The sequence below is a fragment of the Anas acuta genome, chromosome 2, assembly GCF_963932015.1.
Source record: "Anas acuta chromosome 2, bAnaAcu1.1, whole genome shotgun sequence".
Lineage (NCBI taxonomy): Eukaryota > Metazoa > Chordata > Aves > Anseriformes > Anatidae > Anas > Anas acuta.
In genome coordinates this window covers 9266491-9294445 of record NC_088980.1, presented here as the reverse complement: position 1 = coordinate 9294445, position 27955 = coordinate 9266491, and the positions used below count along the sequence as shown (strand labels likewise).

Sequence of the window (27955 nt, the reverse complement as noted above, 5' to 3'; positions counted from 1 at the left end):
TTTTTTTTTTTTTTTTTTTTTTTTTTTTTTTAGGAAACGAAAGTGTGCAAATCCTCAGGATTTCTTTTTTCCTCCCTGGTTTCAAGATAGGGTTATCAATTGCTAGTCCTTTACAGCATCACACATTCTCCACAAATTCTTAACAATAACAGTCTCTGAAAGCCCTATAGACAGCTTTCTGGCTGCCTTTCAGCTGAATTATTAAGCAGCTGATCTGTAGAAAACACAAACAGAATACAGTACAAGTGTTACAAAATAGCAGGCAGAAAAACACACAGGTAAGGGCTAACAGTGGTCTTTTGCTGAAGGAACACAATGCTGAAATCAACTATGCATCATCTCTGGGAAAGGTGGGAGTGACAGAGGGAGGGAGGAGAGAAAAATGCTGAGACCAAAGGTGAAACTCAATATAAAAGTGAAGCAACAGCACCCTTCTAACTTTTATTTCTGTAAATGCAAAGTGAATACCATAGTACATACAAAAACTGTTTGTTCTTGAAAGATCTGGATCTGAAAAGGCTCCAGAGTTAGAAATAAATGTGTTGTCACCTATTTTTACGAGGACATTCATTGAGCTATACGGATCAACATTCGAGGACCTTCTTTTGGTAATATGAGCGACATAAAGGACAAATGTGCCGTACTCCCAAGGAAAACTCTTCAAATGCTTGAAGACAGGTATGATGAAACAGGTGTGAACAAGAAAGCAGAACAGCCTGTCGTGAAAACTGATTGCTGTTACTAGAAAGGATGCTGGCCAGTTGAGAAGTCGAACTGAGTGGCATGATACAGATAGGACAGTCAACTATCTCCTGCCGCAATGCCTAAGTAAACAAAATAAAAACAAAAAATCCTGTAGAGCGATAAAGTACTAGAATATAAATATAACAAGATTGCTAATTAGGTTTATCAAAATACACTAGTCAAAATTAGAACATTCTAAGAATATTTTCACTCAATTTTGTCTACAGTCACTTTGGGCTATTTAATGGAATAAACAGAGATGCTGCTGAAGTATGAGTAAATCTCTGAACTGTAAATTTTTTTTTTTTAAAGATCCCTGATTTGGAACAGATATTAAAAACTCACAAAACTATAACAAAAAAAAAAATCAAAATCTCAGTGGTGCTGAAGATCTCTGTGCCTTAAAAGAGCAAAAACATTGTGATTGCAGAACTTGCTTGTTTGTTTGTTTAAAAACAAAAAAGCCAACCAACCTGCATCTGGATCTTCTCCCAGTCATTTTCACTTACAAATATTTCTTTTTCTTCCACCTGCTGAAACACATCTCGACTTGCAGCTATAGTGGAATCTATCTCAGCAAAAAATTCATCTAGGTTTATGTCATAAGAACTCAACAGGCGACTGCTGATCTGTTGAACCTGAAAGGAAAAGTGACTCCTGTTAGACCTGGAGTTGCTTATGAACAGTTTGTATGTGGAATTATCAGCTCTTGGACAAGGGGGCCTGATTAGCTGCACGATCTCAGGAATCTTGTTGCAATTTTAGCTGGTGTCCACTGCAGATTTAAAGGTTAGGAACATCAAGTCCCCAGCCACTACTGATGGACTATTATACTTTGGGAAAAAAACAGTTTTGAATTAACTCTCTGAAGACAGATGTAGCATTCTTAACCCATTGGGTGGAGCAGAGATAGTACAGCTGTGTTGTAGTGAAAGATTGTATAGAAATTTCTCTTGTTGCTACCACACTATCTGGAAGTTCTGTAGGGAGTCACAGAAGCTTTAGGCTTGGCTGCGGAGACTCTGCCTGTAAATAGTTAAAGCAGTTTTGTGAAGCACTGCCTGGTCATGTTACAGGTGTTGGAATGTGACCCTTCCTCTCCATACATTTCCTTTGAGTGAAAACTCAATAGGAAAACAGTGAGCCATCTTTTCAGGGAGGAAGGGGTGGGAAGCGAGGGGTGAGGTAGTAGGAGTTGTCAAGGTCAGACACCTCAATGGTGCCTGAACACTTTCTTATTGCTTCATTTTACTCCTTTGGCAGCTTTTTATACTAGGACATACTCCCTTACAACTGCTAAAGGTGACCTTTCATAGCATACATCAGAATATTCAAGGCAAAGTTTTCTAGATCTGAGGGACACAAGAAGCCAAATCCCTCCTCTGCCTGCACTACACTCCCCCAAACCTAAAGAACTAACAAAAAAGAAAAAAAAAATCAGCATAGAAACCAGCCAACCAAAAGCCTATCTGAAAAGCTCACTTAATGCTCTAAGTTATCATTCAAACTCTGAAACTCTCGTTTCTTTCTTGAACATGAAAAAAAAACATAATAGCAGTTTTTTAATATCATCACATAATGCACAAGTATGAGAATGTGTTCCAGTGAAACCTCTTTTTTTTTTTTCTTTTTTCCCTCAATAGAGACTTCACGGAGACAAATATTAGAAGTGGCCAGATAAGAGAAATCATGAAAACCATCACACAAGAAGAGTCATTTGGTTCTTGCTGTTAGCTTTGATGCTGTGTATTTATTTATTTATTTTTTTAATTTTACAGTTTAATTCAGTGATAGATGAGATCTATTATGACTTGCTGTATTTGCAAATGATCTCTAGCACAACAGCATATTGAAAAAGGATGTATCCAACTGTCAGTGCCAATTGGGCTTAGCTACAGTGTTACATGATGCTGATGTGTGAACTTAGTGTATCTAAATAAAAATGAAATACCTCTGAGCCCCCCTGCGTGGTGTATGCATGTTAATCACAGCGTGATATGAAACGAAGCAGTACTTTATGAATTTTGTGGGAGAAATCCTATATCTAGCAAAGAGCAGATGGGTAATCTTGTGCTTCCTTCATGATTGCTCACCGACAAGAAAGAAAAAAGTAATTCTGTTCCATGCAAACACACACACTGACCTTTAGTGGTATGTGTAAAACAAAAAATAAACAAACAAAAATCCCACCACAGGCCTCCTTCAATATTTACACTATGTGGTTTCCAAACAATCCCAAGTAATGACTGAGATGTGAAATACCAATGCACTACACTTAATCAGAGTTGGTCTTTGATGGCTTGAGGTGATTATATATTTAATAAAACTACTAGGAATGTCACTGCTTAATCTGAACTGTTGTTACTTAAGTTCTAAAACTGGATCTGCTTTGGTCCTGATTTATGCTCAGTCTTCATTTATGTCAGTATCAAACTTGAACAGACCTGAATTGTTTTCACAAGAAAGCTAGGGCAGTGGGAAGCTAGAGCAACCATGAAGATGCTTTATCTTTCACTGAGAGCCTCTCAGGACCCAAAATTTGAGGGAAAACAACCACATTTTGACTTGGCCCTGGTCCAGTGTCTATTTCTGTGAATCTGAGAGCGACACAAACAGCATGTGGTCAGCTCCAGGACTCGGTCTGTCTTTGTGAACTACAGTATTACTCGACAGACCGCTGAGGAAAATTAACCAACAATGGGAGCAGAAAGCAGGAGGCAGGGAAAGTGGCTGGGATTGCATTAAACTAAGTAGTGTCTGCTTTCTTTCTGTGCCTGCACTGTTTGTTCCCTTTTCCCTCAGCAGGGAGAAGCCCTCCACTTCTGAGCTTGCACTTGTGTTTCTCTAGCCCATTTCACTAAATGATCCTGAGAGTCCCCCTCATGAGCTTCCTTGCACAGAAACTGTAAAAATAGAGGAAAATTCCTGCCTAAGACAGCGTTCTATTAAGTTCCCCTGCTGCTAAGATACTATCTGCTTTGAGCTACTCCTGTATTTTCTGCGGCATGACCTGACCCAACCCATATTCATCAATCAGCAAATAGAGTCCAGGTTTGGGAAGGAAAAAAATGAAACAAATATAGCTCAAATTTTATGTTAACTAGCAAAACAGTACTGTCAAAATGTACAGAAAGGAATAAGCATTTTGTATGAATTGTTAATGTTATATTGTGTTCTAACATTTAAATATTCAATCTTGCTGTGTCCTACTGCATAACGTGGAATACATTTTTTTTCCCAGATCTGAAACTAATAGAATTTATTTCTGAAAATGCTATGCTAGTGTATTTTATCTGTGACTTCTTAAAACTTGAATAGCATGGCATAAACAGAATATTTGAAATACTCTGTCGATATGCAGAACTACATCAGTCATCTGTACAGAAGCACAGGACTATGATAAAATAAAATGACAAAACAAAGCACCGATGTGAACTTTGTCCACAGGGAAGCCTTTTTAAGTGATCCAATGTCTGCAAATTGCTTACTAATGTGTTGACTTATGGCAACCCTCAAAAGTAAAATGAAAAGGCTGGAATTTACAGCATATCAATGAATCAGTTGATAAGCTTTTACTGGTTTAATATCCTCCTCGTTTTGCTGCTTGGAGCCACTTCAAGTTAGCAACAGAATGTTTACCATCTCCATGTGATAAAGGAAGTCAAACGACTAAACAAATTCCAGGACCATTATACTGTTTGGTGAGATTTAAATTAAAATCGTTGGGAGAAATCACGTGGAGGGGGAGGAAGAAACTAAAGCCAGCTACACCATTTCACAGTGACTTACCTTGCTTCCTAAACAATGGTCAACATATTTAGCAAAGCTAGAGATAATGCAATGCATTTGAAAAGATTTCATTGCATCAATAAAAGGCTATACCACAATTAAATGACATACACAAGTGACATTTATAGAAAGGATCAAAGAAATTCACTACCTAACATGCTGAAGCAACACCCTACTTTCTGTATATACCAGTGCTAAAAAAGCAGCATTGTTTGGATTCTGGCCTTTCTTATCTCCTTTGATCTAGATTATTAAAAAATCCAATCATAGGTGTAATAAGGGCTACTGTATGACCCTGAAACAAGTAATATATGTCCTTCTAGAACTAATATTTCAGACATCATTTTTTATTTTGTGATATTTATTTAAGAGTATGAAACTTGACATTTAACCTTTGCCATCCTTCCAGAAGAGGACGGGTTATTAAAATTTTGATTTTTTTCCAGTTGTTATGCTGTTTGATTATGCTAACATTTAGGAAGTGACATTTTAAAAGCACAGCACAAGCTTGAGAGGCAAAATTTATTTTAGAAAAGCTTTTTAGCTTCTGGAAATGGATAGCTCCTTGTGAAAAATTTCTTTAGTGTTTTCATCAACCAACACTTAAAAGTATAAGAGCTAACAGTAGGAAAACTCATCTACAATTCCCACTTGAGAGCCACTAAGAAAAATGGATGTATATCCTTTAATTGTAATTTGTACTGAATTAATTTAAACCTGGGTAATCCATATAAGAAGACTTTATAAGTTTATTCTTATTAGAAGGCGAAGAATTAGTTCCCATTTTGTTCTCTGCAAAAACCTGAAGTGTTATGTATGAGAATTATTTCTTAATGCTGAAAACTATACGTGGACAAAATCTTAAAGGAAGATTATCCCATGGTTTACTCTCATCTGATAAAATGTGAGCAGTTTTATCCATTTGTTTCTTCCTAAAACTGTTATCTAACATAAGGTCTCTAAAAGCTAGCCCATTGTAGGTAGCTTAATAGACAACTACTGCAGACATCTGAAGTTCTGGTGAGGAAAAAAATATAACAAATATAAAAAAAAATATAACCAAAGAGCAGCTATTTCAGCATGTTTAGAAACTTTCTTCAGCTTCCCATTACTGAGATGTTGTGTGTAATTAAGCATGGTGTCTTGATCCCACAGAAGGTTGATAACCTTGTTGGGAAAGAGGCATTCCCCGGTCCTCCATGCAGGAAAATCTGTTTCTGTTTTCTGTTCTCATCATGCTACTTGAGGACAGTCACAAGCCACCAAAGTATTCACTTCTTCTAAACTTAAACGTTTAAGCACTTCCACATGTAATGTTAGCTTTCTTCAGTTACCCCCATTTTTGTTTTCCATTAGCAAAGGACTTTGCATTGACTACAAGGCAGCACAACAACCATTGAACTGTCTCCATAGCCAGGCTGAGAGCAGTATTTCGTCTCCCATAGCCACCGGCACCACAGAAGCAGAACAGTGCTATCAGTTTTGTTGTAACAGTCTGCAAGATGATCTGTAGGGTACCCATCATACATACATATCACAGAATCACAGAATTTCTAGGTTGGAAGAGACCTCAAGATCATCGAGTCCAACCTCTGACCTAACACAAACAGTCCCCACTAAACCATATCCCTAAGCTCTAAACGTCTTTTGAAGACTTCCAGGGATGGTGACTCCACCACCTCCCTGGGCAGCCCATTCCAGTGCCTAACAACCCTTTCAGTAAAGAAATTCTTCCTAACATCTAACCTAAAACTCCCCTGGCGTAACTTTAGCCCATTCCCCCTCGTCCTGTCACCAGGCACATGGGAGAACAGGCCAACCCCCACCTCGCTACAGCCTCCTTTAATGTACTTATACAGAGCAATAAGGTCACCCCTGAGCCTCCTCTTCTCTAGGCTGAACAAGCCCAGCTCCTTCAGCCGCTCCTCATAGGACTTGCTCTCCAGGCCCCTCACCAGCTTCGTCGCCCTTCTTTGGACCCGCTCAAGCACCTCGATGTCCTTCTTGTAGCGAGGGGCCCAAAACTGAACACAGTACTCGAGGTGCGGCCCCACCAGAGCCGAGTACAGGGGGACGATCACCTCCCTAGCCCTGCTGGTCACAGTGTTTCTGATACAAGCCAGGATGCCGTTGGCCTTCTTGGCCACCAGAGCACACTGCTGGCTCATATTCAGCCGACTGTCCACCATCACTCCCAGGTCCTTCTCTGCCTGGCAGCTCTCCAACCATTCCTCACCCAGCCTGTAGTTCTGCTTGGGGTTATTGCGCCCCAGGTGCAGGACCCGGCACTTGGCCTTGTTGAACTTCATACAGTTGACATAATACAGCCAGAGAGGGTCCCTGCTTCCAAAGCTGTGCTCTAGTGGTATACAACCAAATAAGTGCGGCAAACAATGAAAGGATAGACAGTAAGAAGCCTTCCTCTATAAGCAGTCTTCTATTTGAATACAGTAGTGATTAAAAAAACAACCAACCAACCATCAACAAAAATTAAACCAGAATGATTCAAGTATTGGTTTAAACCTACCACTGATTTAGCTTGCAATGCGGGTAAGAGTATTTTCCTTGTTGTAAGCACTAGCTACACTGAAATTCATGTCTTGATTGATCAGGCCTATTGATCAGGCCGTTTGATAACCTGGACTCAAAAATGGCATATCTTGCTGCCTGAGGGATGGGTTGTTAATCGCACACCAGAGTGGTTTATGTACTGAAAAGTTGAGTTGGACTGGCTGTTATTAAACTGGGGGAAGGTGGGAAGTTGGCAAAGAACTTGAGGATTGCAGCTGCATGCTTAAAGGGATGCAGGGTCACTGCAAAATCCTTGTACCTGATATGGCCTAATTTGTATGGGGTCAGGACCCCAATTTATTATAGTCCGACTTGCATTTGAGCAGAAGTTAGAGAAGAGTGAATCTACATGATGGAACTATCCAGGTCTGCTGAGTGAAGAAATGCTGGGAGTGTAGAGAGGATATGATTGTTTATGCATTTTTTTGTTTTTCCCCTTACTGTACTGACGCACGTAAAAGACTCCACAACCATAAATACCCCCTCATGGGAAACAGATTACTGTGACTTATCAGAAAGGGAAGGGAAATAGAGACTCATAAAAACTCTTGTTGATGTTGGCCAAGGCAAAAGGCAGGCCTTGAATTATTTTCTCTGATTTTTACCTTGAAAAGAGGGTGGCGTGAGGAGACTAACAGAACAACACAGTGTTTCCAATGCTGCTTGCTTGGCATGAGCGACAAGGAATAAATGAAAAGGTAGAGAGCAGATACTCAAGAGTTCTTATTTAAGGGAGCTGAATCACATCAAAGAAATGGACCACAGAAGCAAGTCCAACATACCTTTTCCTCAAAGAACTGTTTTCTTAATTTGCTGTCTTTAGGAGGCACTGTTTTTCTCAAGTTTTTATACCATTTTCTAACAATATATCCCCTCCAGGAGGCTTGAATTCTGTAAGAAAAAGGATTGTTCAAGAAGAGGAAAATTAAATTTATATAATTTTGCTATTTACATGAAACAGTCATTTTACATTGTTTCCCCCAAACATTAACTTTTGTAGTGCATTCATTCTGTCTAGTTTCTTATTAAAGTTTTAACAAATTTGGAACATTATTTGGAAACAAGTTTCGTCCAGTGATGATGCCTCTAGCATAAGTAAGGCTTACCTAACAGCACACTTTATTTTATACAAGCGGGCCCCATCATGTATTACTCTGGTCTGGTACTGCTTTTTCCTACACATAGGACAAGACTTTTTACCTGTAAATTTTTCAAAGGCTTTCAGGCATGCCTGAAAAAAAAGTGCAATTAATTACAGTATATTTGATATCATTGAAACAGGTGAAACAGGTCAGATTACAGAATGTAAAAGCTTCATGCAACAATCTATGAAAACTGTACAAAACGTTTATTTTTATAATTAAAATATTAGAGAAATTTGGAAATGTAAATATATTCCTATGATTTATTTTTTTAATTAAGCGATTCCTGTTTTGTATACAAATGCATAACTCAGTTAGAAACTATGATTTCCCATACAGCTTTGAATAGATAATAAATGGAGTGAAGGGCCTCACCATAAAATAGCATAAAATTTAATTTCTTACTGTAAGAATCCAGAAACAAAATTATTTCTCAAGATTATATTTAATTCATCAAAATATTCACTTAAGTAGTTTAAAACATGTATTATATATGTTTGAACTGTTAAACAAATGAATACTCACTTTATGGAATACATGGGAACATGAAAGCAGCACCTATTTTACAAAGGAACAAAAACACAAACCCGACTTAAAACCATTATAAATGCTGAAAAGTAAAAAACATTGACAAAAATTCTGACTGCCTGAAAGGTTATCACTTTCTTTCTGTGATTATTGCATCTGGTGAAAATAAAATTAGTCTTCTATACAAATTACTTAATAGATAACAGCTTAAACCAATTTGTGAATTTTTGCATTGACAACACATGGAGTGGCAGAAAGTAAGAAATGCCAACTGCCATTGACTTGAGCAAAAGATTATGAAACAAGTACTTAAAATGAAAGCTGATTATTTTTTTCCCTTTCCCCCACAAAGACGTTACATTTCAAGAAGTGATATACATCAAATGCAGCAATTCACATGTACAAAAAAAAAAAAAAAAGAGAGAGAGAAAGCATGTTCACAGGCTACAAGAAAACTTCACCTTTATCTGACCTAAATTCCCACCAAATGCTGATGATCTCCATCCTGACAAAAGATACAGAGTTGGACAAAAAAGGCAGTTGGCTCTTAGGGGAAGGAAAAACTGGGAAAGGAGTGAAAACCAGAACAAGTAGTGTGCACTATTGAGCTCGCAAACACAAAAGGATTAATGGCTAGCAGCCAGCTGAAGGAAAAGCTTTCAGATACAGTGGCTTTTTTCCCTTGAGGGATGAAAGCTAACGAAACACTGAGGACAAAAAGAATTCCAGAGGCATTTCCCTTTTTGTGCCAAATCTAAAGTAACCTTCTTAATGAGTGCTGTCTTTTGCTCTCTCTTGTCAAGCTTTAGACTTCTAGGTAGCCAGAAATTGGCAGAATGGTCTTTTGCCAGATCCATCCCACCTGTCTTTGGACAATTGTACACCTCCAGTTAATGTTGAAGTAAAAGGAAGCAAACCCCCTCCATTTAAGGTTATTAAAGACCTTGATTCACATCACAGGCTTGGCTGTAAAAAATCTTAAAGGAAAACAAATTAAAAAGGGGGAAAAGGCAGAAAAGAAACACCCTGAAACACACTGTGGAAAGGAACTTGCAAGCAGTTCAGGTAATTCTTCTAATTACCATCATCGCCTCTCTGGAGCTGCACTCCTCTTCAATCAGTCACCTGTCCCTTTTGCTTAACATTTTCAAGATGATACATGAGAGAATCTAATAAAGCATGATGCTACACACATGGCCACCAAGGTAAAATGCAAGTGTTCATTCAGATAACTGAAGTAAATGATGGAATGGCATTAAGAGCACACCTACTTCCATTTTCCACATAGAAATAACTACTGAATTAAACTACAAAGTAATAAAACTTGTGAGAAAACAAAACATATCTGAAATTGTTTAATTAGTGAATATTTACCATTCTGATGAGCAAAGGATAAGATCAGATACAACAGGAATTAAAATGGAGCAAAAAATAGCCTATATTTGCTTTGCAAGAGCAGACAAAAATTGCTGACTGCCTTCTCCTCTACTATCATAACCTCATTAGTGATCAAACACTACCAACCTTTCTCTAACATCTCATTTCCAAAATACTTTCAGAGTAGGCTGATAATAGCTAGGTCCAGCTATTAAATACTAAATGGTGTCTTAAGGTTGACCTTTTAATTTCCTTCCTTTCCTTCTCCACCTAATGAGTCTTAGCCGTAACTCTGGAAAATCTTAATTAAATTGTGTAGTGCACAGATAACGTACCTGAGGCTGAAGTGCAAACTCTTCCCTGCATATTGCACAAGGCTGTATGGAATCCCCATGCTGTATGGATCTCTGCTTTATTTTTGCCCATTCTTCAGCAGTTAGTGGCAAGGAAGGGGGCTCAACTAGTCCTAATTTCTGAGCTGCAGACAGCAATAAGAACAAATCACTGGATAATGCCCACTGGCAGATGCAGACAATGGCTTTTCTGCGTATGATATTCATTGATAATGCATTTATTTAAAAATACTTATACAAATAGTTCAAATAAATTTATCATCAAACAAACTACTGGCGGGCAACATACCTCCTACTATTAGCTAGCTATTTTCTAATTTTGGAACTTCTTTCAATTATAGGATTTATATAGGAATTTTAAAAATGTAAACTTATTTGCTAAGTAATATGAATTTGATAGCTGTTCACAGCAATTAAAATGGGGATAATTAACTAGACAATGTAACAAAGCACAATAACATAATTTCAAAATGTAAGTATAAACAAAATTGGGAATTCATTTCTAAAGGTTTCTTTAACATTACATTTTGGTATTCTTGAAATAAAATGAAACATGGATGAAACAGTATAATAAAAAATGGTGGTGAAAAATGCTGAAGTGTGGTATGACTGTGATGGATGCAAGAGAAGGAGCTCAATAAAAGAAAAGAGATGGTTACTGGACACCAATGACAGTGACTTTTGTCGCAGGTCACCAGTGACAGTGACTTCTAATAGATGATCTAGTCAATTTCAAACAGTAACTGTGAGGTGCTTTCCTGAACATCCACAACAAATCTCCACCTTCTCAAAGGAGGAATTAATGAAAATACTTTCAATATTTCCAACCCCACAAATGGCAGGTAAGAGCCAGGATCAGTATTCCAGCAGTATACCAAATATGCTATTTGGTACAGCAAAGAATAGACCTTTGTCATCTTTTGAGACCAGAGTAAGCAGTTTGTGTGAACTGATTACAGTCAGTAGAGGAATGCCCTAGGTATGTGTAATAAGGCAAAACACAAGTCCATGACAGGGCATCAATGGCATTTGCTAAAACCAGAAAGGAAGAGGAACATGGAAGGAAGGAAGAGGAATAATCAGAATGCAAGCTGATCATGCCTACCTGGGAGCTTTAGTTGTAAATGGGAAGGGTCAACACTTTCATTCATACCAGAGAATGGATCCTACCAAAATCTTTGCATAGACCTTCTTTATAGCTTCAAACATACACAACAAATTTGATTTAATATCTTAGAACAACTGGATGGCTTTGAGATTTCAAGGAGTGTCAGCGTACTTTGGAACTACTTGGAAATTTCTTTCTGCACCTAAGGTTTGGTTCACGGGCACACCACCTTGTTACTTCTGTCGCTCTTGTAAAGGTATCAAGCCAAATGTCAACCAGCGGTTTTGCAATGCATATAAACCTAAGTATCAAATGAAAATTTGAAGCAATACCATAAATTACATTGTTGGTCATATATGAAATGTCTTAGCTTAGAAACACTTTCTGTTCCCAGACAACTTGATACCCGAACACGATGGCAGCACCTCCACACGTGAGGAGGGGAGCTCACAGCTCTGTCTGCAGGCTAAGGGCTACAATTCAAACCACTCAGCCTCAAGCAGTACTGTACATATATGCAGCACTGTATTTTCCAAATGTAAAATATATTTTAACAATACATATCATTGTCTTTCAATTCTGGTGCAATAAAATGCACTCATCTGGTGATACTGGTGGTGAAAAATAATGTGAGCTTGAAGAGAGCTATGAAAGATCCTACAAACTTTAGATGCTATGTTCATCTATGGTCAGAATATGTATTTGACTTAACGCTTATGCATGAATTGCTGAAAGTGGCATCTGTGTGGCGAAAAAAGTTCTAATCAGGTGCTTTCCCTCTTGAAGAGTACATGCTGCACAGACCATCCAGTCCTTGAGGAGCACATGGTGCTCAGATCAGTGTGTTTCTGCCACAAAAGAGGAATCAGATTATAAAATACATGATAAAAGTTCTAGTAAAAACATATATCAAACTTCATCTGACAGTAATACCTTAGAGTATCAGTGAATAAATAAGGAAACAGGATCCCACTTTGATAGTCCAATATACACAGTGCCAGTTTTTATGATGACAAAAACTGGATATACAAGGAGCGAACAACATAGCAAACCAGTCACAGCATGAAAGACAGTATCACAACACAAAAAATGCCTACCCTTGATTTTCTTCCAAGCACTGTGGTCAGAGACTGTTTTAGGGAAGACAATGAGATGGCTTTGTGGAAAGCCGTTTGTATACGCCCGGGGTAAAAAAAAAAAGCTTATTAAAAACTTTCACAAGTGGATGATTAAAGCTGCCAAATAGGAAGAGATTGGAGGCAAAACCTAACTTCTAAATAATATAAACCAGATGGGATATTTGTGAGGGACAGGTTATACAGGTGCTTAGAAGGAAAGCTTTTATACAACGTAGTTGATGAAGGAAAACTGGCAGCAGGACACACAAGAAGTGATATGCGGTTGATGCAAATGGCTCTGTGAAGATATTCTTGAAACACCACTTAGAATAAATATAAGTAATGAAAGCCTACCTTTATCACAGCTCAAGACATCCAAGAGTTTTCAGCCTTATGCGTCATTTACAAGCTCAACCTATCTACTGACACACCCATTTTACATCTGAGTTATTTACGTTCAAATGAACATTAGTGAAGTGATTATATACAGTAACCTCCAAACCATTATGATTAGCTTTTAGGACTCAAGCCCCTGTTGAGAAAAAAATTAATAACAGAAGCCTGTTTGAGACCCACAAACTTGAGAAGAGAAAACTGTATTCAACTATGTTGAATACGTTTGTTGTTTCACGACTGTAAGGTTTAAAATGAACAATTCTTAAAAAAGAGAAAGCTTAATATAAGCATTGTAAATTCATGAGAGATTATAGGTGAAAATACTAATAAGCAAAACACAGAAACAATTGCAATGACTTCTTAAAACCTTTCAGCACATTCTTTGAATCACTTGCACAAACATTCATATGGGACCTCTCAGTCAATGCTGCGATTTAAAGAGAAAATACTTCGTCTTTCTTATAATTGCAGAGAACATGCTCACACTTGGGCTGCATTTTTTCACAACCTTTAGCTTCCATAATCACTCATTATTTATATTTGCCTTAACCCCAGTACTTCTCTGCTTTTCTTCTCCCTCCCCCCCCCCATTCTCTCCTCTTTCAAATTCCTCTTCAAACGGAACCAAAGAAAAAACCCTCTCATCTTTAGAAGTATAACCAAGCAAACATACTAATAATAATCTAGTCTTACTACCTTTGTCCTATCACTTGTTACACTCGCTTGTTGTGTATTTTCTTAAGTTACCCTCTTAACCTTCAGCTGATTCCAAAAGGCAGATGCCTGTGCTTGTATGGAGCCTCATTGATTTACATGGTTCTCTTTAGAGCTGGGACTACTGTGACAGTTACTACAGCAAAGGCAACATGATCTTCAGAGAGGCCTGAGGGCATTTTTATGAAACAGAATAAATAAAACAATTATTAATGATGATGAAAGTTTATTATGCTTAAAAGTGTAAACTGTTGAGCTGGAAGATTCTTTCAGACAAGTGTAATCAAGGCGGCAAAAAGGATGGAGACAAGATGTTCATGGTACGAATACTGTAGAAACCTTTAGAAAAGGACAAGAGAAAATGGAAACTGACCACTGTGAAGCACATCTGGATTCCTGGTCTGCTAAGATGCTCCATAGCTATGGTTTTTTTTTTTTTTTTTTTTTTTTTTAAGCAATATTATCTGTCACTGCTCTACAACTGTATTATTATAATACTATTTAAAAGTGAGTTTTCTCACCAGGCATCATTCCAAGCCCTCACATCTGTGACTTTTATCTTGCTGCATGTTTGCTTCCAAATTTGAAAAAGGTATTTAACTACAGGTGTTAATTCTTCCTGGGTTTAGCCCCAGGACCATTGTAAAAACAAACCTTTTTAACTTTGAGTAAAGGTGGGTATACATTAACACAGAATATATTTAACACAGCAGTAGTAAATGTCTTTTTACTGAATAAGGAATAAAAGAAACAATTTCAAAAAGACATAAAAATTATCTTATTAGTAATACATTATCCCAAATAAATACAATATCCACTTAACTGATGATTTATTTGAGAATATAAGGTAATGAAAGTTATGATAGTCAATATAGAAAATTTTTTAAAAATGTGTAAGACACTAGAATTTTTCTTCCTCAAGATGCACTAGCTGTCATAATGCACCTTCATTGCATTTTAGGTTTTAATAGGTTTTAATACATTTCAGATATGAAGATGCATTCAAGACACCGATGACAATTTCATTGTTTAAATGACCGTTTACACAATGCCCTAAATAGCTGGCTATGACATACCTGAAAAATAAGACTTTATACTGTCTAGCACTGAATAATTTTATTGAATGGAAAGTTTAGCTTCCTCATTTTAGTTTATTTTAAGTAAAATGAAAGAATTCATGAATCTGAATATAATATATATAATATATTAGGTTTACCTAACGTTAGACGGGGAGGATTGGGATCAAGCACATACTCCCTTTCTGCATCTTCTTTATTTTTGTGGTGAGTGCTCTTTTTTCGTAGTCCAGTATCTATTACTGCTTTGGCCATCTGTTTGTTCACAGGTTTGTAAATGTTCCTGATATTCCTTGACTTAAAAGGATCTGCTAATGAAAGATCCTGGAGCTGATGACTGTGTATTATATGATCCTGTAAAGCAACTGCAGAAACTGCCATCCCCTCTCGTTCAGAAAAGTGGCTCTAGAAAGAAAAAAAAATCTTCTATAGCTATTATTGTAAATGAATTAAAAAGATAAAATACCAATTTAAATGAAATTCTGCTCTTAGCCAATGTTTTTGACTTGTCAAAGACTTTTATGCACATGCAACTCCTGTACTTGAATTCTAACATACAATTACCACAATGTGAAATCTAAGATTGATGTTTCTGACACATCCTAGTTTTTAACTTATAAAAAGTCAAATGAAATCTTTGATTTATCGTTTATATTAAATAAAATAGCAGTAATTTTTAAGTTTTAATTACTGAACCCATAATTATTATATGCAATAAACTCATTATGGACTATAAAAGTCTGGCATGCCCAAACACATTTTATTTCAATTAAAAACAATCCCAAAGGCTATCCTTGTCTTCAGAACACTGACTATAAACAAGAATATATTATTTTTATACAGGTAATGTGTTTATCTATTGCTGCATTTCTCCCCACCCTTCTACCTTACTTTAAAAGATGTGAAATCATACCTTGTAAAAACCATGACGCTCCATTGACCGTCTTTAGATGATTCTTCAAAAGTCACGTGGTTCTGTGAACAGAAATATCCAAGAACATGAATAACATTTCTCAGCAGAAACAGCCTTGCTAATAGATGAATAGAAACTTACAGTTTCGTTCATTTTCCCCTAGGCCTGGCAGAGGGGAAAACTTAACACGTATTCCATGCACAGAAGTTAACTCTGGGTCCATAAACAAGCCTGTGCCCCTCCCCTATCAACCTTATCTCATCCCCAGTGTATCTCTCTCTGTGCACATATTGTTAAGCAGAACACCTTCAAAAACAGTGGTGGTAATAACAAATTTCAAGCGGACCAAGTTAAAAATACAGCTGTAGCAGTAAGTCCCATTGAACTGTTTATTGCGGACAAGTAAACCGGAGGCAGAGTGAGCAAAGACAATGTCAGCAACCCCTTCGTGGCCAACATTGCCTTCCCCCTCTGGGTGACCAAGGGACAGTAGTGCCACCTCCATGGCCCCTCACGCCATGGTGGGACGATGCGTTGTGCCCTGCCCACCATGGCCCCTCAGCGCCCGCCTCATGGCCAGGCCAGCTCATGGCAAATCTGTGCAGGCCTTGCACTGGACTTCCTCCCACTCCTTGTTACCTCTCCAACCATTTTTTACCTCATGGATATCCCCCCACCCAGTGCCCAGTCTTTGACTCACAGTCCCCTCAGCCCAGCTGCTCCGTGTTTACTCATGGAAACCTCTGTGCCCCTCATGGTTGCACCTTGTTGCCTGGCAGCAAAGCAGCCCAGGGGGAGGGGGGGGGGGGAGCAAAATTTTATTTATTTATTTAAAATTCAGAGCTGTTTTAACTTGTCAGGTGATAAGGGAGAGGGAAGATGGGAAACGTTTATCTCACACCGAAGGACTTCCTTTAGCAATGGACTTTGAGTGATGCTCTCTGGCTCCTCTCAGGGCTTCCCAGCGATGGCCACGGGGCCACACAGCCCATGGCCAGTTGCTGGGGTCAGTGAGGAGCCCTGAGTTGCTGTTGGTCCACAATCTACTGGGGATAAGTCCAGTCATGAGTGGCTCCAGCCTGAGAAACATTGTTAGGGTGATTAATGTGGTAACTGTGCCCTAAGTATGAATAGGAGGGGTTGGGGGCCTTACTTTCTGCTGTGTTTACGTGTAGCAGTTAGGGTGGCTCATTGGACTTTGGGAACTGGTGGCTTTAAGGGAAGCAATGTTGCTGCCATTCTGTGTGACCCATGTTTATAGCAAACATATATAATCAGCATTATAAAAAAATAAATTCTATATGAAGCAAATGGATCACCAGTATCCATAAGGGTCAAACCAAGTATCTTTGTCACCTAGCACCTTTGTCACCTGTCCTCAGCTGTGGCAAGAAGCGGGTGGCTCGAGGAGTTGTGAGAGGGTCTGTCTACAACGACAGTGCCTTCAGGCATTTGCCACATTTCTGAGAATGACTTCCAGAACCCCTGGTGTGTTTCTTTTAGATCCAGGACCATGCAAAGGCACTTTTAGCCTGTAGTAGGAGTATGGGCTTCCTCTGGCTGTTTTCCTGGTTGGATAAGGGCCCTTTATCTCCGAAGTGGAGGACAGGTACAGATGCTGCCTTAAGTCCAGGTGCACTGTTTCATTAATCTTTTAGGTTTAAATACTTTTCAAACTCCTTTTCAACTGCTGCTGACTTGAGAAATTTATTTTCTTGTGGAAGTGACATTTTCCAAGCAGTGAGGCTGTCCTGAGAGTAATCCTTCGAGCAGCATGTAAATGGAGTGATTAATCCACTGGATGCATTTCTTCTCTGTAATTATAAGTAATTACTTTAAATTCAAATCTGCAAATGAGAATACCTCTGTGTACTGTAGGGGAAGATGTAAAAAACAACTGAAGTGGCTATCTTTATAATGACATTAAATCACTGCTTGCTTCTAAGGACAAAAAGATAAAATAACAGTTTTTAAAGTGAACTCACAAGTTAGCCTGACACAAAACCCAACTCAGTAATACCATATAGGGAGATTTTAAAATATATACTTCTAAAGATTGATTAGTAATAAATTTTAATTAGCAAATAAAGTAGAAAACTTGTATTTGTGCTGTCTAAAATTTAGGTGAAAGTGTAAATGCTGTGATATCTGCAAAAATAACTGCATTGATTTATAGAAAAATCATTAGTATGTATCAATTTTAATACAAACATACTGAAAATGCCTCTGTCTTATACATATTTTGATTTAGTTTAAACTGTTTAGTTTAGAACCTTGAACTTGATCCAGCATTCTTGTATCTTTTCAGTGCTGCATTTTTTTTGTCTTCAGGAACCTTTGACTGTTTCTTAAGGTTGCTAATAAGCTGTTCTTTTTTCTTTCTTTCTTTCTTTTTTTTTTTTTTTTCCTTGTTTTCCATTTCTGTCATACCTCATTAAGGTGATCCTATGCACATGTATGCTTAATTAAGGCTTTTCATTAAAATAAGCCTTTAATCCAAAAGTGCTGGGCCTTAGCTGAAACTTAGAGAAGGTTAGCATCATCTCTTATTTTGGTTTTCACTGTTACTGTACTTACTATTCTTTCTAAACTGAACTGTTTGTATTGGCCCCATCTGATACATGGCCAGGAAGAAATTGAAATTCATACTGCAGTCTTCTGGAGAGTAACATGCCTCAATAATTGTCATTTCTTATTAAGTGCCACCTTTTACCAAGAGCCTCCACTTAAAATGCAAAAGGTTGCTTTAAACACTCTAGGGACATTAACATAATGAACACGCTGCCTGTTTTAAAGGTGACTAATAAGTGACTAATAATACCTGTTTTTATCTATGTGTATAATTTTAAAATATAATTGTATATGAAATAGTGCTGAAATCACAGATCCATCCATAATGGGTGTGTTTCATTTTTTTATTATTATATTTATTTTTTTAGGAAGATTTATGAAAAAAATGAAAATTTGTATCCACAGGTTAGCAGTATTCATCTGAGATACCTTACAGTGTTGTAAATTTTAAAGCTGTTGTGAAGGAGGAAGGTACTGATTCAGAGTTTCTGGTCTTGTAGTACAAAATGGACTAGCAGAAGAGCCAATCCATTTTCTTCTTGTAGAGCTGCAACTGAGCTGGGTACTGCTAATTAGCAGAGGCAGGTGGTCTGCTACCATCAATGGGATGAGAATAATTTTTTGGGAAGAGCTCTTAAGTTGTGTTGGTTGAATAAATTTCATGCAGACACAGCTAGTGCAAAGGTTTGAAGTAAACTTTCTAGTATAGTGATGGTCATGAGCTTCACAGAAAGCTTGTCTTTATGCCATGATAATGTCTGCAACGTGTTTTGACACTTTGTCATGTTTAAATATATATATATATATATTTGAAAAGTATGCAGTACTTTTGTGGAGGATATTTCAAATTTATCAACATTGGCACTGATCAATGACAGTTTCAAAAGAACATGTTATAAATATATATATTGACATGGCAAATAAAGCCTGTGTTGTAAACAGCAAGAACGGAGAGCGCTGTACCCAGCTAAACCTTTTGTAAGCTTATCCCTGGAAGGGCTGTTACATAGTATTGTTAGAGTGATGTTAGGCTGTCTTATTGTCTCCAAACGAAGCTCCAGGGTGTGGACACTGAATAGGATGGGGAATGACCATTGTGTGTGCAAAGATAAAGATTTTTTTTTCATTGGCAATAAGGACATTTATGCTGCTTGAAAGTGTACAAGCCAATAATTCTTCAAAAAATCAAGTGCACTGCTGTCATAAATGATGAGAGCTGAGGTTGAATGTGTTAAGGAGGAATTCCAGCTTGAAATACATCTGCTGGCTGAGGAAGGCAGGTTTTGGCAAATCTGCACATGTGAGCCATGTCTTTGACTCAGCAAGGAACACAATGTCACAGAGCTTTGTAGTTGCCCAGTTAATTTTTTTAAGAGAACTGACTCAGACAATTATAAAAATACAGCAGCTGCTCTATTTTCTCAGAAGTCTGAAATTCTTTTACCTCATTTACTGTTTGTTCACATATACAAATATATGCATTTAATATATATGTGTTTGTCTGTGTACACAAACATACACTATATATTTTTCTTTGTTGTGCTATTGGTTTACTTTTTACCTTTTCTGTGAGTTTCTGCTAACTTTCAGGCATGTGCTTCCAACTCAAAAGGCAAGCTGCGTACTTTTAGTTTTTAAGGGTAGTAGAGATGTTATTAGTGCCCATTTAAAGTCTTTTCAAGTCAATTAAAAGGCAGTCATTAGTTTATAGTTCAATTCCAAATCTGTAAGTAAATATTATTCCTGTGAGTAAATATTAAGTAAATATTGTTCCCTTCTTGGGGAGGAAAAGCTTAATTTAAGGGGAAATTTGTGTATGTACACTTTTGGAACAAATTTAGCTTGCAAGGTAAATGTGATTTCATGCATGACCTTTGATTTTTATTGAACAAGAGTCAGAGTGAAATTTTTTTTGCACCACAATAATACAGATATTATTAAGGATTTATAGAACAGTAGTGCCTTGTAGAAATAAATATCTCAAATATATTATAAAATATATCGAGAATGACTTAGGTCATATTATTGTAAAAATGAACAAAATCAAAACACCTCATTTGCAGTTTTTCTTATGCCTGTCTTTATTAACTATGTATGCTACTGGAGTGAGTAATACTAATGGGAAATACTGTAGGTGTATGTTTAGTTTTGGATGTATCTGTAAAGTGCTGCATATGTTCTAATCCGTAATTTCCAGTTAGTGGATAAATATTTGCTTAGTATAAACATTTTCAATTTTGTGGGAAATCGATTTAATTTAGTAAAGGCTGAATTTTCTACAAGTGTGTACTATGGTACAAATCTCAAATTCATACAATTGCCTGCATTTAATGCACTGATATTGTTTCTTCCCCTCTGTTTGTCTTTTAAGAGGTTCTCATTCCTTGAGGATGAAGTAAAGCTCTGGTTCCATCACTGCGGTCTTCAGAATTAGCACTGAAAACACAGGATTCTTTTCCTGGGTTGATGAAAGTAATTTCTTGTTTGCTGTGTCAAACAAAGCATGCTATTTGTCACATTGTGGTTTGTGTATCTTTTTAGAAGCTTTCAACTTTGATCTGAGTCAAGGTACACTCAGTAGCACAGATGACAGAAGTAACAAACCAGTGATGTGCATTGTCATTCCTACAAACTCTTTAAGTCAACAAATACTGAGACTTAGATGTAGAAAACCATATGCTTTTGAGGGGGCTTGTGCATTCTTGTGAGAAAATGCAGACCTTTGCTTTTCTTGTTTCAGACAAAGGTGTGGAACAATTTATTAGTTAAGGATTCAGTTCAGTGTCTGCAATCAAAAGGTGCCTCTTCTAGATGAGATTCTGGCCCTTGCTTATATTTTCTAGGTAAACAGTTGCATTTAAAAGACATTGTAGAGGTGGGCTCAGTGGCACATAAAAGCTGCTGTCTTCAAACTGTCATCACAGAGGTTTTCAGTGTGCTTTTAATACTTCCAGAGCTGGTGTTTGTGTCTCTTTCTCTCTGTATCTCCCTCTCTCTTTATGTTAAATGCTATTTGAAGCAGTGTTTTTCTTCCCCCTCCTTTTTTTTTTTTTTTTTTTTTTCTCTTTAATGTAACTTTCACCTGCCTTTTACCTCTTCTGTCTTTAGAGAAATTAACATTGGCTGTAGTAAGACAGAGGGCTAGAAAACCATTTCACAAAATTATTATTTTAAGAGGAAATGAAAAAAAGACAATTATAAAAACATGCAATAGTTCTGAATGGTTGTTCTGTTTCATTCTGAAAGTCATGTCCTATCACATCTTAAAACTTTCAGGTCTGAAGTTCAGTTTGATCCTCTAGTCTGACCTTTTAAGATTATGCAAAGAATTTTATACAGTTAGTAAAGTTTAGAGCTTAACACATTTGTTTCATTAAAGCATATTTTTCAGAAAGCCAGTCAATCTTCATCTAAAAGTTTCACAACTTGTGGGGGTGTTGTTTCTTCAAGTGGTTGGTTAATCATTGTGACTGTTATTCTTTATTATATCTCATTTGAATTTGTCTGGCATCAGCTTGTAGCCATTTGCTCTTTTTATGTCTTTCTCAGCTAGGCTGAAGTGCTTTTTATTTACTGGTATTTTCATCCTGAAAAGATATATTAACACTGTCAGTAAGTCATCCCTCAATTTTTGTTGCTAATCTGAATAGATTGGGCTTGTCAAACCAGTCTGAAAACATTTGCATAGGCCTAAAATATTTTCATGTCTTTTTTTCTTCCCTGTACATTCATCTTTTTTTTTTTTTTTTTAGCAATTAAGATACCGAAACTCTATAGCACTCTTAGTTTCATCAACACCTTATACAAAAGAAAAACGTTTCTTATTTTTGATTAGTGTATATAATATATATAACTGGTGCAAACATCGTAGAACAGAAATTTAGGCAGCACAAAACTTTCTTCATTAGTATTTTCCCATAATTTTCTTCTGTTAATATTTTTAGATGAAAATGTCCTATTCCTTAACTGCTGTAGAGACCTCCCATCATTGCAAAATATAACCAGAAATAGGAGATATAGTAAGCTGCTGCATCTGAGTGAAGAAACACTTTTTAAAGAGGAACATTTCATAAACTAGTAAAATTTGCAAATACCTAATAGACTGATGTAAGGAGCTTAAAGGAAACTCTGGATAAGACCTAATATCTGACATCAAGAAAATACAGACATAACTTACCACTTGTGAAATATGGTGCTCATGAAAACAATCAAATGAGGTACAGAAACTCACCTGTACACTTTGCAGGAAAGACAGATTGGGATTTGGAAGTGGGTGACTGGTTCTATAAATCCCATGGTTTTTCTCAGTCAAGAAAAGTGAAAAATGGATAGGACCATAGGAATATCTGGGCTAAATAATGTCTTGGTCAGAGTGAGCATGACACCAAAGAGCACAAAGCACAAAGACTATTTTTTTTCCCTCCAATGGGAATTTAAGGAAAATGTGAGTAGAGGTGGATGGCATCATTCCATGTCACGTCAAAATGTGACAGACAACACAATATAAACCAAACAGCTTATAAATGTAAACTTTGTAATAATCTGTCTCAGAATTCAGCTTTTGATATGTATTCCAAACAATAGGTTTTTATTATTATTTCAAAGGCACATCCTTCTAATATAAAGGTAATTCATCTCAAATAAATTACAGGGAATTTGAAGAATGCCTAGAGATACAATGATAACGTGCTGAAAGTATGACAGGAAATGTATGAGGAGTCACCATGGTACAGAGGGAACAAACTGAAAGGACAAAGAGCTTATGCAGGAACAAAGTATTTTGGTTGCTGAAAAGAAACTACCAACCCTAGTGCTGCTATTTACAAACAGCAAAGGCTGCCAAAAGTAGTGATGTATATACAGGGCTTGCACCAACCTAAGGAATTAATGACAGGTAAAGTCAGAACATGTGGCTTCCATCCAAGGAATCTGAAGGAGCTAAAGAATTGCTAACTGAATTCTTATTAAAATTTAGGTGATTAATCAGGAAAATGTAATCTGATAGAGCAAAACTGAAGATAGTCAGCTTCAGGCAAAACAGTTTGGGGGAAATGGTTCTAAGAATGATTCCAGAAATTAGAATGGTGAACCTTACTTCAGTGTCAGGAAACTTAATTGTTAAAATCATTAAAGATTCAAAAATCCACAAAACCAAACAAGCAAACAACTGTAAAGAGCTTTTATGGAATGTAATTCTAAGAAGTTGATGTGACTGTTGCAACAGTATATCTTGCTGCTCCAGGAAGTACCTTTTAAAGTAGAATCATGTGAAAAGAATTTGATAGCTAAGGTGAAACAAAGCAAACACAGGGGAGAAACTAGATTAGAGATGGAAAGAAAAATATTTCATCAAGAAAATAAACCAGTCAGTGGAGCATCATAGGATTTTTGTGGATGTCACGAAGTCAACGCACATGCCACCTCTCGTTCTGAAGCAGTACAGCAGCATTTGCAAAACAGCACTAGTAAGCAAGTCTTAATACCTGAGATGAACTGTAGGCTGCTCTATGTGCTTCCCTTCCTGCACCACGCCAAACCACAGAGGTATAGCAACCATGGTCAGCAGTGGCACACAGCGTTATGTGTGGCACTCTATTGTGAATTATGTTTGGAGGAGAGGCTAGAAGTTGTGACTAATGACATCCCAATTTGCTGATGAAACAAAATAAAGCATTTTATCACTACATTTCAAAGATAAAAAAAAAAAAAAGACAGTGGCAAACACAGGAAAGGTCAAGAGGGAAAATGGAAGTGATTAGAGGCATGTGGGGAGCTTCTTTACAAGTAAATTAACAAGAATGGTCCAGATTTGCAGCTGATGAAAATTGGCATGGTTCCACTAGAATCAATGGCACCGTGCCAATTTACACCAGCAGAGAGTCTACCCCAATGCCTTTTTAATATGAGAAAAACAGGGTGATTGTAGCACAGACCTAGAGTAAAAGAGCAACCTAATTACAAAGGCAAGGATGCAAAGGTTAAGAAGTGCCAGAATTGATACTACATTTCTTCTTTAGAGCTGTCATCTTTTTTGTAGATTGTTTAAGATCAGTTTTATAGTTAACACAAAGTCTCTTCCTCTTTTTTCCATAGGTTTCTCTTCTTGAATTCCAGTTTGCTCCAGTCTAGCCCTTCCTCCTGCCTTCTCCCAGTTCCTGTTCTGTGCTCCTTTGGCATGACATTTACTTATCTGTTCTGATTAGGTGCCACAGAGTCAAAAGGGGAGCAGTTGAAGCACAGGAGGCAGCAGGAATGCCTCTACAGGCATCAGGTGTGCCTGCTGGTCAAGCCCACATAGGTTTAAGGTAGGGAACTTAGAGGAATTCAACTCTTGCCAATACATCTCTGAAACATGGGGTTAGTGAAGGCTGCGAAGTCTTCCAGGAAAACTAGGTTAACACTTAAGTGTTCAGCCCCCACTGAATTTAAGGCAGGCGCTGGTATCCCCTGGCTGTAGAGAAAGTCCTATGTAGACTTTCAGGAAGAGGGTAGAGGGCAGTCAGTCAACTTCTGGTGTTACAATATGGTCAATAGGATTTGATTCTCAGAGCTTTGGGAGGATGGAACACATTAGCAGTAGACAGAGGCTTTCAAATCTGCCAACTGACAAGAATCCCTCAAGCATGTGTAGAAGGATATGCCCATATTTTATCTTTCTTCTGCAATTGTGACACCAGAAGTATCAGTGAAAGGCACCATAATTTAAATGTAGACAAAGCATTTTTACCACGCTCACAAAACTTTTGCAGAAACTTTCCAGAAAATTTTCTTCCTGAGACAGGAACCTGGCACAGAAAACAGCTAAAGTTTGGCAAGGTTATAAGCAACTGAAAAAAATGTAATAAAGTGGTGTTAAACCACTTAATTATAAAAATAGTTACCACATAAATAATTTGCATAGTGAAGACATGCTTGATGCAGCTAATTGCATTTCCTGATATTACTCAAAATAAAACATGAGTTAATGAGAGGGAAACAGAAAGTTAATGAGAGTTAGTAAGATAGAAGAAAATGTGCATAGAGACATATCCACATGGGGGAGAGAGAGAGAATCTTTTGTAGGGCAAGCTGCTGCACAGAGTAGTAATTCCTTCTGTAATTCAATTTCTCCCCATAAAATTTCCTCTTGTTTTACCAATCCCTCATTATTTTATAAACTCTTATTATAATCTTTCTTCTCATTTGCCCTTGCCTCCCAACCTTATATTATTTTATTTTTATGGCTTGAGTGGAATGTCATTCAAGAAGTCAGTGTGTTCATCTTGGAGAGGAGGGGGTGGCTAAGAATCTGTGCACTTGCTGGGCATTGTTAATAACTGTTCTCAACTTGTGTGCATATCCAGCTTAATAGGGTATAAGCTGATTTTTGGGGATAGTTACTGATGAACACTTTCATTTCAGTCAATTAGTATTCAAAAAAGAGTAATAGGTACAATTATCAGTACCTATGGCAGCCATACAAGTTCAGATAAAACCAAGATTTTTCTCTTAGCACTGAATAGCACAATAATAGATATTTTAAAGAGATTGTTTCTTCTTCTAAAACAGAAATCACAACCAGCAGGCCAAGGGAGGCAATTCTCCCCCTCTACTCTGCTCGCAGGAGACCCTACCCAAAGTGATGTATTCAGCTCTGGGGCCCCCAGCACAAAAAGGATATGGACCTGTTGGAGTGAGTCCAGAGGAGGCCATGAGGATGATGAGAGGGCTGGAGCATCTCTCCTGTGAAGATAAGCTCTGAGTGCTGGTGTTGTTCAGCCCGGAGAAGAGGAGGCTCTGAAGAGACCTTACAGTGGCCTGCCAGTACCTAAAGCAGGCCTACAGGAAAGGTGGAGAGGGACTCTTTGTAAGTGCATGCATTGATAGGACAAAGGATAATGGATTTAAACTGAAAGAGGGTAGATATTGGGAAGAAATTCTTCATTCAGCAGGTGATGAGGCCCTGGCCCATGATGCCCAGAGGAGCTGTGGCTGCCCCATCCCTGGCAGTGCCCAAGGCCAGGCTGGATGGGGCTGGGGGCAGCCTGGGCTGCTGGGAGGGGTCCCTGTTCATGGCAGGGGGTTGGAACTGAATGGGCTTTAAGGTCCCTTCCAACCTAAACCATTCTGTGATTAATATTTTGGAAGCTAGTCACAGTGCACATTGGTGCACTCATGTGTCCTAGCATTTCTAACATTTCTTATTTAAACAGTTAAAATATAGTGAGGCTATATCATCATCCTCCCTTTAGAACTACTTAATGGATCTAATATTTATAATTAGAGTTTATCTTAGTAAGGTAGAAGATCCAATAGAAGATTTATTGTATAGGAAACACATAAACACTGTTGCTAATATTGTGTTAGTGTTGTAGCTATTGTGCCACTTTGAGGCTTATGTGCCTCAGAGAAAATAAACATTTATTCCAAGAACATATGTTTATCTAATAAAAGTTATTAAGTCTCTTTACATATATTCTCCCTCCTAAATAGTGCTTTGCATTTTTTTAAGGTTATACTTCAGTCTTGGAAGAATGAATTTAAAGTCATACATTCTGTCATAATTTGCTAACATATATAGTCCATGTGATTCAAAAAGTAAATCACAATTTAGGTTTAGCTTTTAGATGGTCAATACCAGTGGAAAGGTAGCTGAGCAGTTCTTGTTGGATGAGATTTTCTCCAATGTTTAAGCCACCAATAAACCCCCTAGTTAAGCCCTTCAAAGAAACTTAAGAATTGACTGATGGGAGTCACATGGTTAAATCAGTGCTTGTTATTCATAATTTATTCAATGGTTGATGGAAAAAAATTGTCCAATTATTTGACAAATACTGCTTGGCAAGATGATTTACAGAGAATAATGCAACTATTTGTTGAAGAATTTAAAGTGACAAAAAATGCCAAAATTACGGCCTTTATTCTCAATGCAGTGATTAGAGCTGATTGAATGATATTCAGACAGTTTGACTAATTTTGAATAGTCCTTACACAGGCAATATTCCCATTGACTTCAGCTGGAATTTTGCCAGAGCAAGGACTACAGGATTGGACCTTTGAGTGTAAATGTCTTGAAAGGGTCCCTTTATAAAGCAGCAGCTTAAATTCTGAACTGCAGTGAAAACCCATTTTCACTTCTGTTACTTTGCCTGCTCTGTGGAATTGCTCTGTATGAATGTTAATCCCATTCCCTCTTTATCAGTAGAGGGTGCTATGGGAGTTTTGTGCTCTCCAGTAGCCTTTTGTTTATGCACAGTTCAATCTAATTTAAGTAGAACTGACCATTTCAATGGGAGTCAAGTGTGTATTTAAATGGTGTGTGGGAGAGCCATAATTTAATGGCAAACCATTTCCTTAATTGATTCAAGTTAAAGAAGGGAGACGTTTTAAAGTGGATAGTTTCAGATTCCTGGCCTCTACCCCCATACCCTCCTAAATGGGTCACTGAACATTGTCTTATACTCTTGTGTGATAAATGATAGAATTTTCATGTATTTTTGAAAGGCAGGTTCGGTATTCCAAGTTATTAGAAACACATAATGAACTAATATTTTTGTGTTCTGTGACTTTTTAAGT

At 37.4% G+C, this 27955-nt stretch overlaps 1 protein-coding gene across 1 annotated transcript; it reads right to left on the bottom strand.

The window, feature by feature from the left end:
- Positions 1–87: 87 nt before the first annotated feature.
- On the bottom strand, positions 88–15853 carry RNF32 (ring finger protein 32). The gene is made up of 8 exons (XM_068673786.1): positions 15830–15853; positions 15057–15321; positions 10487–10629; positions 8772–8804; positions 8211–8335; positions 7887–7995; positions 1218–1382; positions 88–824 (listed from the first exon to the last, which is right to left on the bottom strand). Exons 1-8 carry the CDS (start codon positions 15851–15853, stop codon positions 585–587), a joined length of 1104 nt encoding a protein of 367 aa, XP_068529887.1. The 3' UTR covers positions 88–584.
- Positions 15854–27955: the final 12102 nt, after the last annotated feature.

Excerpts from the sequence above, each read along its gene's own strand:
- RNF32 (XM_068673786.1), bottom strand. The coding sequence starts at position 15,853 with ATGGAGCGTCATGGTTTTTACAAG. Across the intron at positions 10,630-15,056 it reads TCCTCCCCGTCTAACGTTAG|CTCAGAAATTAGGACTAGTT; the intron begins GTAAACCTAATA and ends TGCTGTCTGCAG. Across the intron at positions 1,383-7,886 it reads AACAGTTCTTTGAGGAAAAG|GTTCAACAGATCAGCAGTCG; the intron begins GTATGTTGGACT and ends TTTTCCTTTCAG.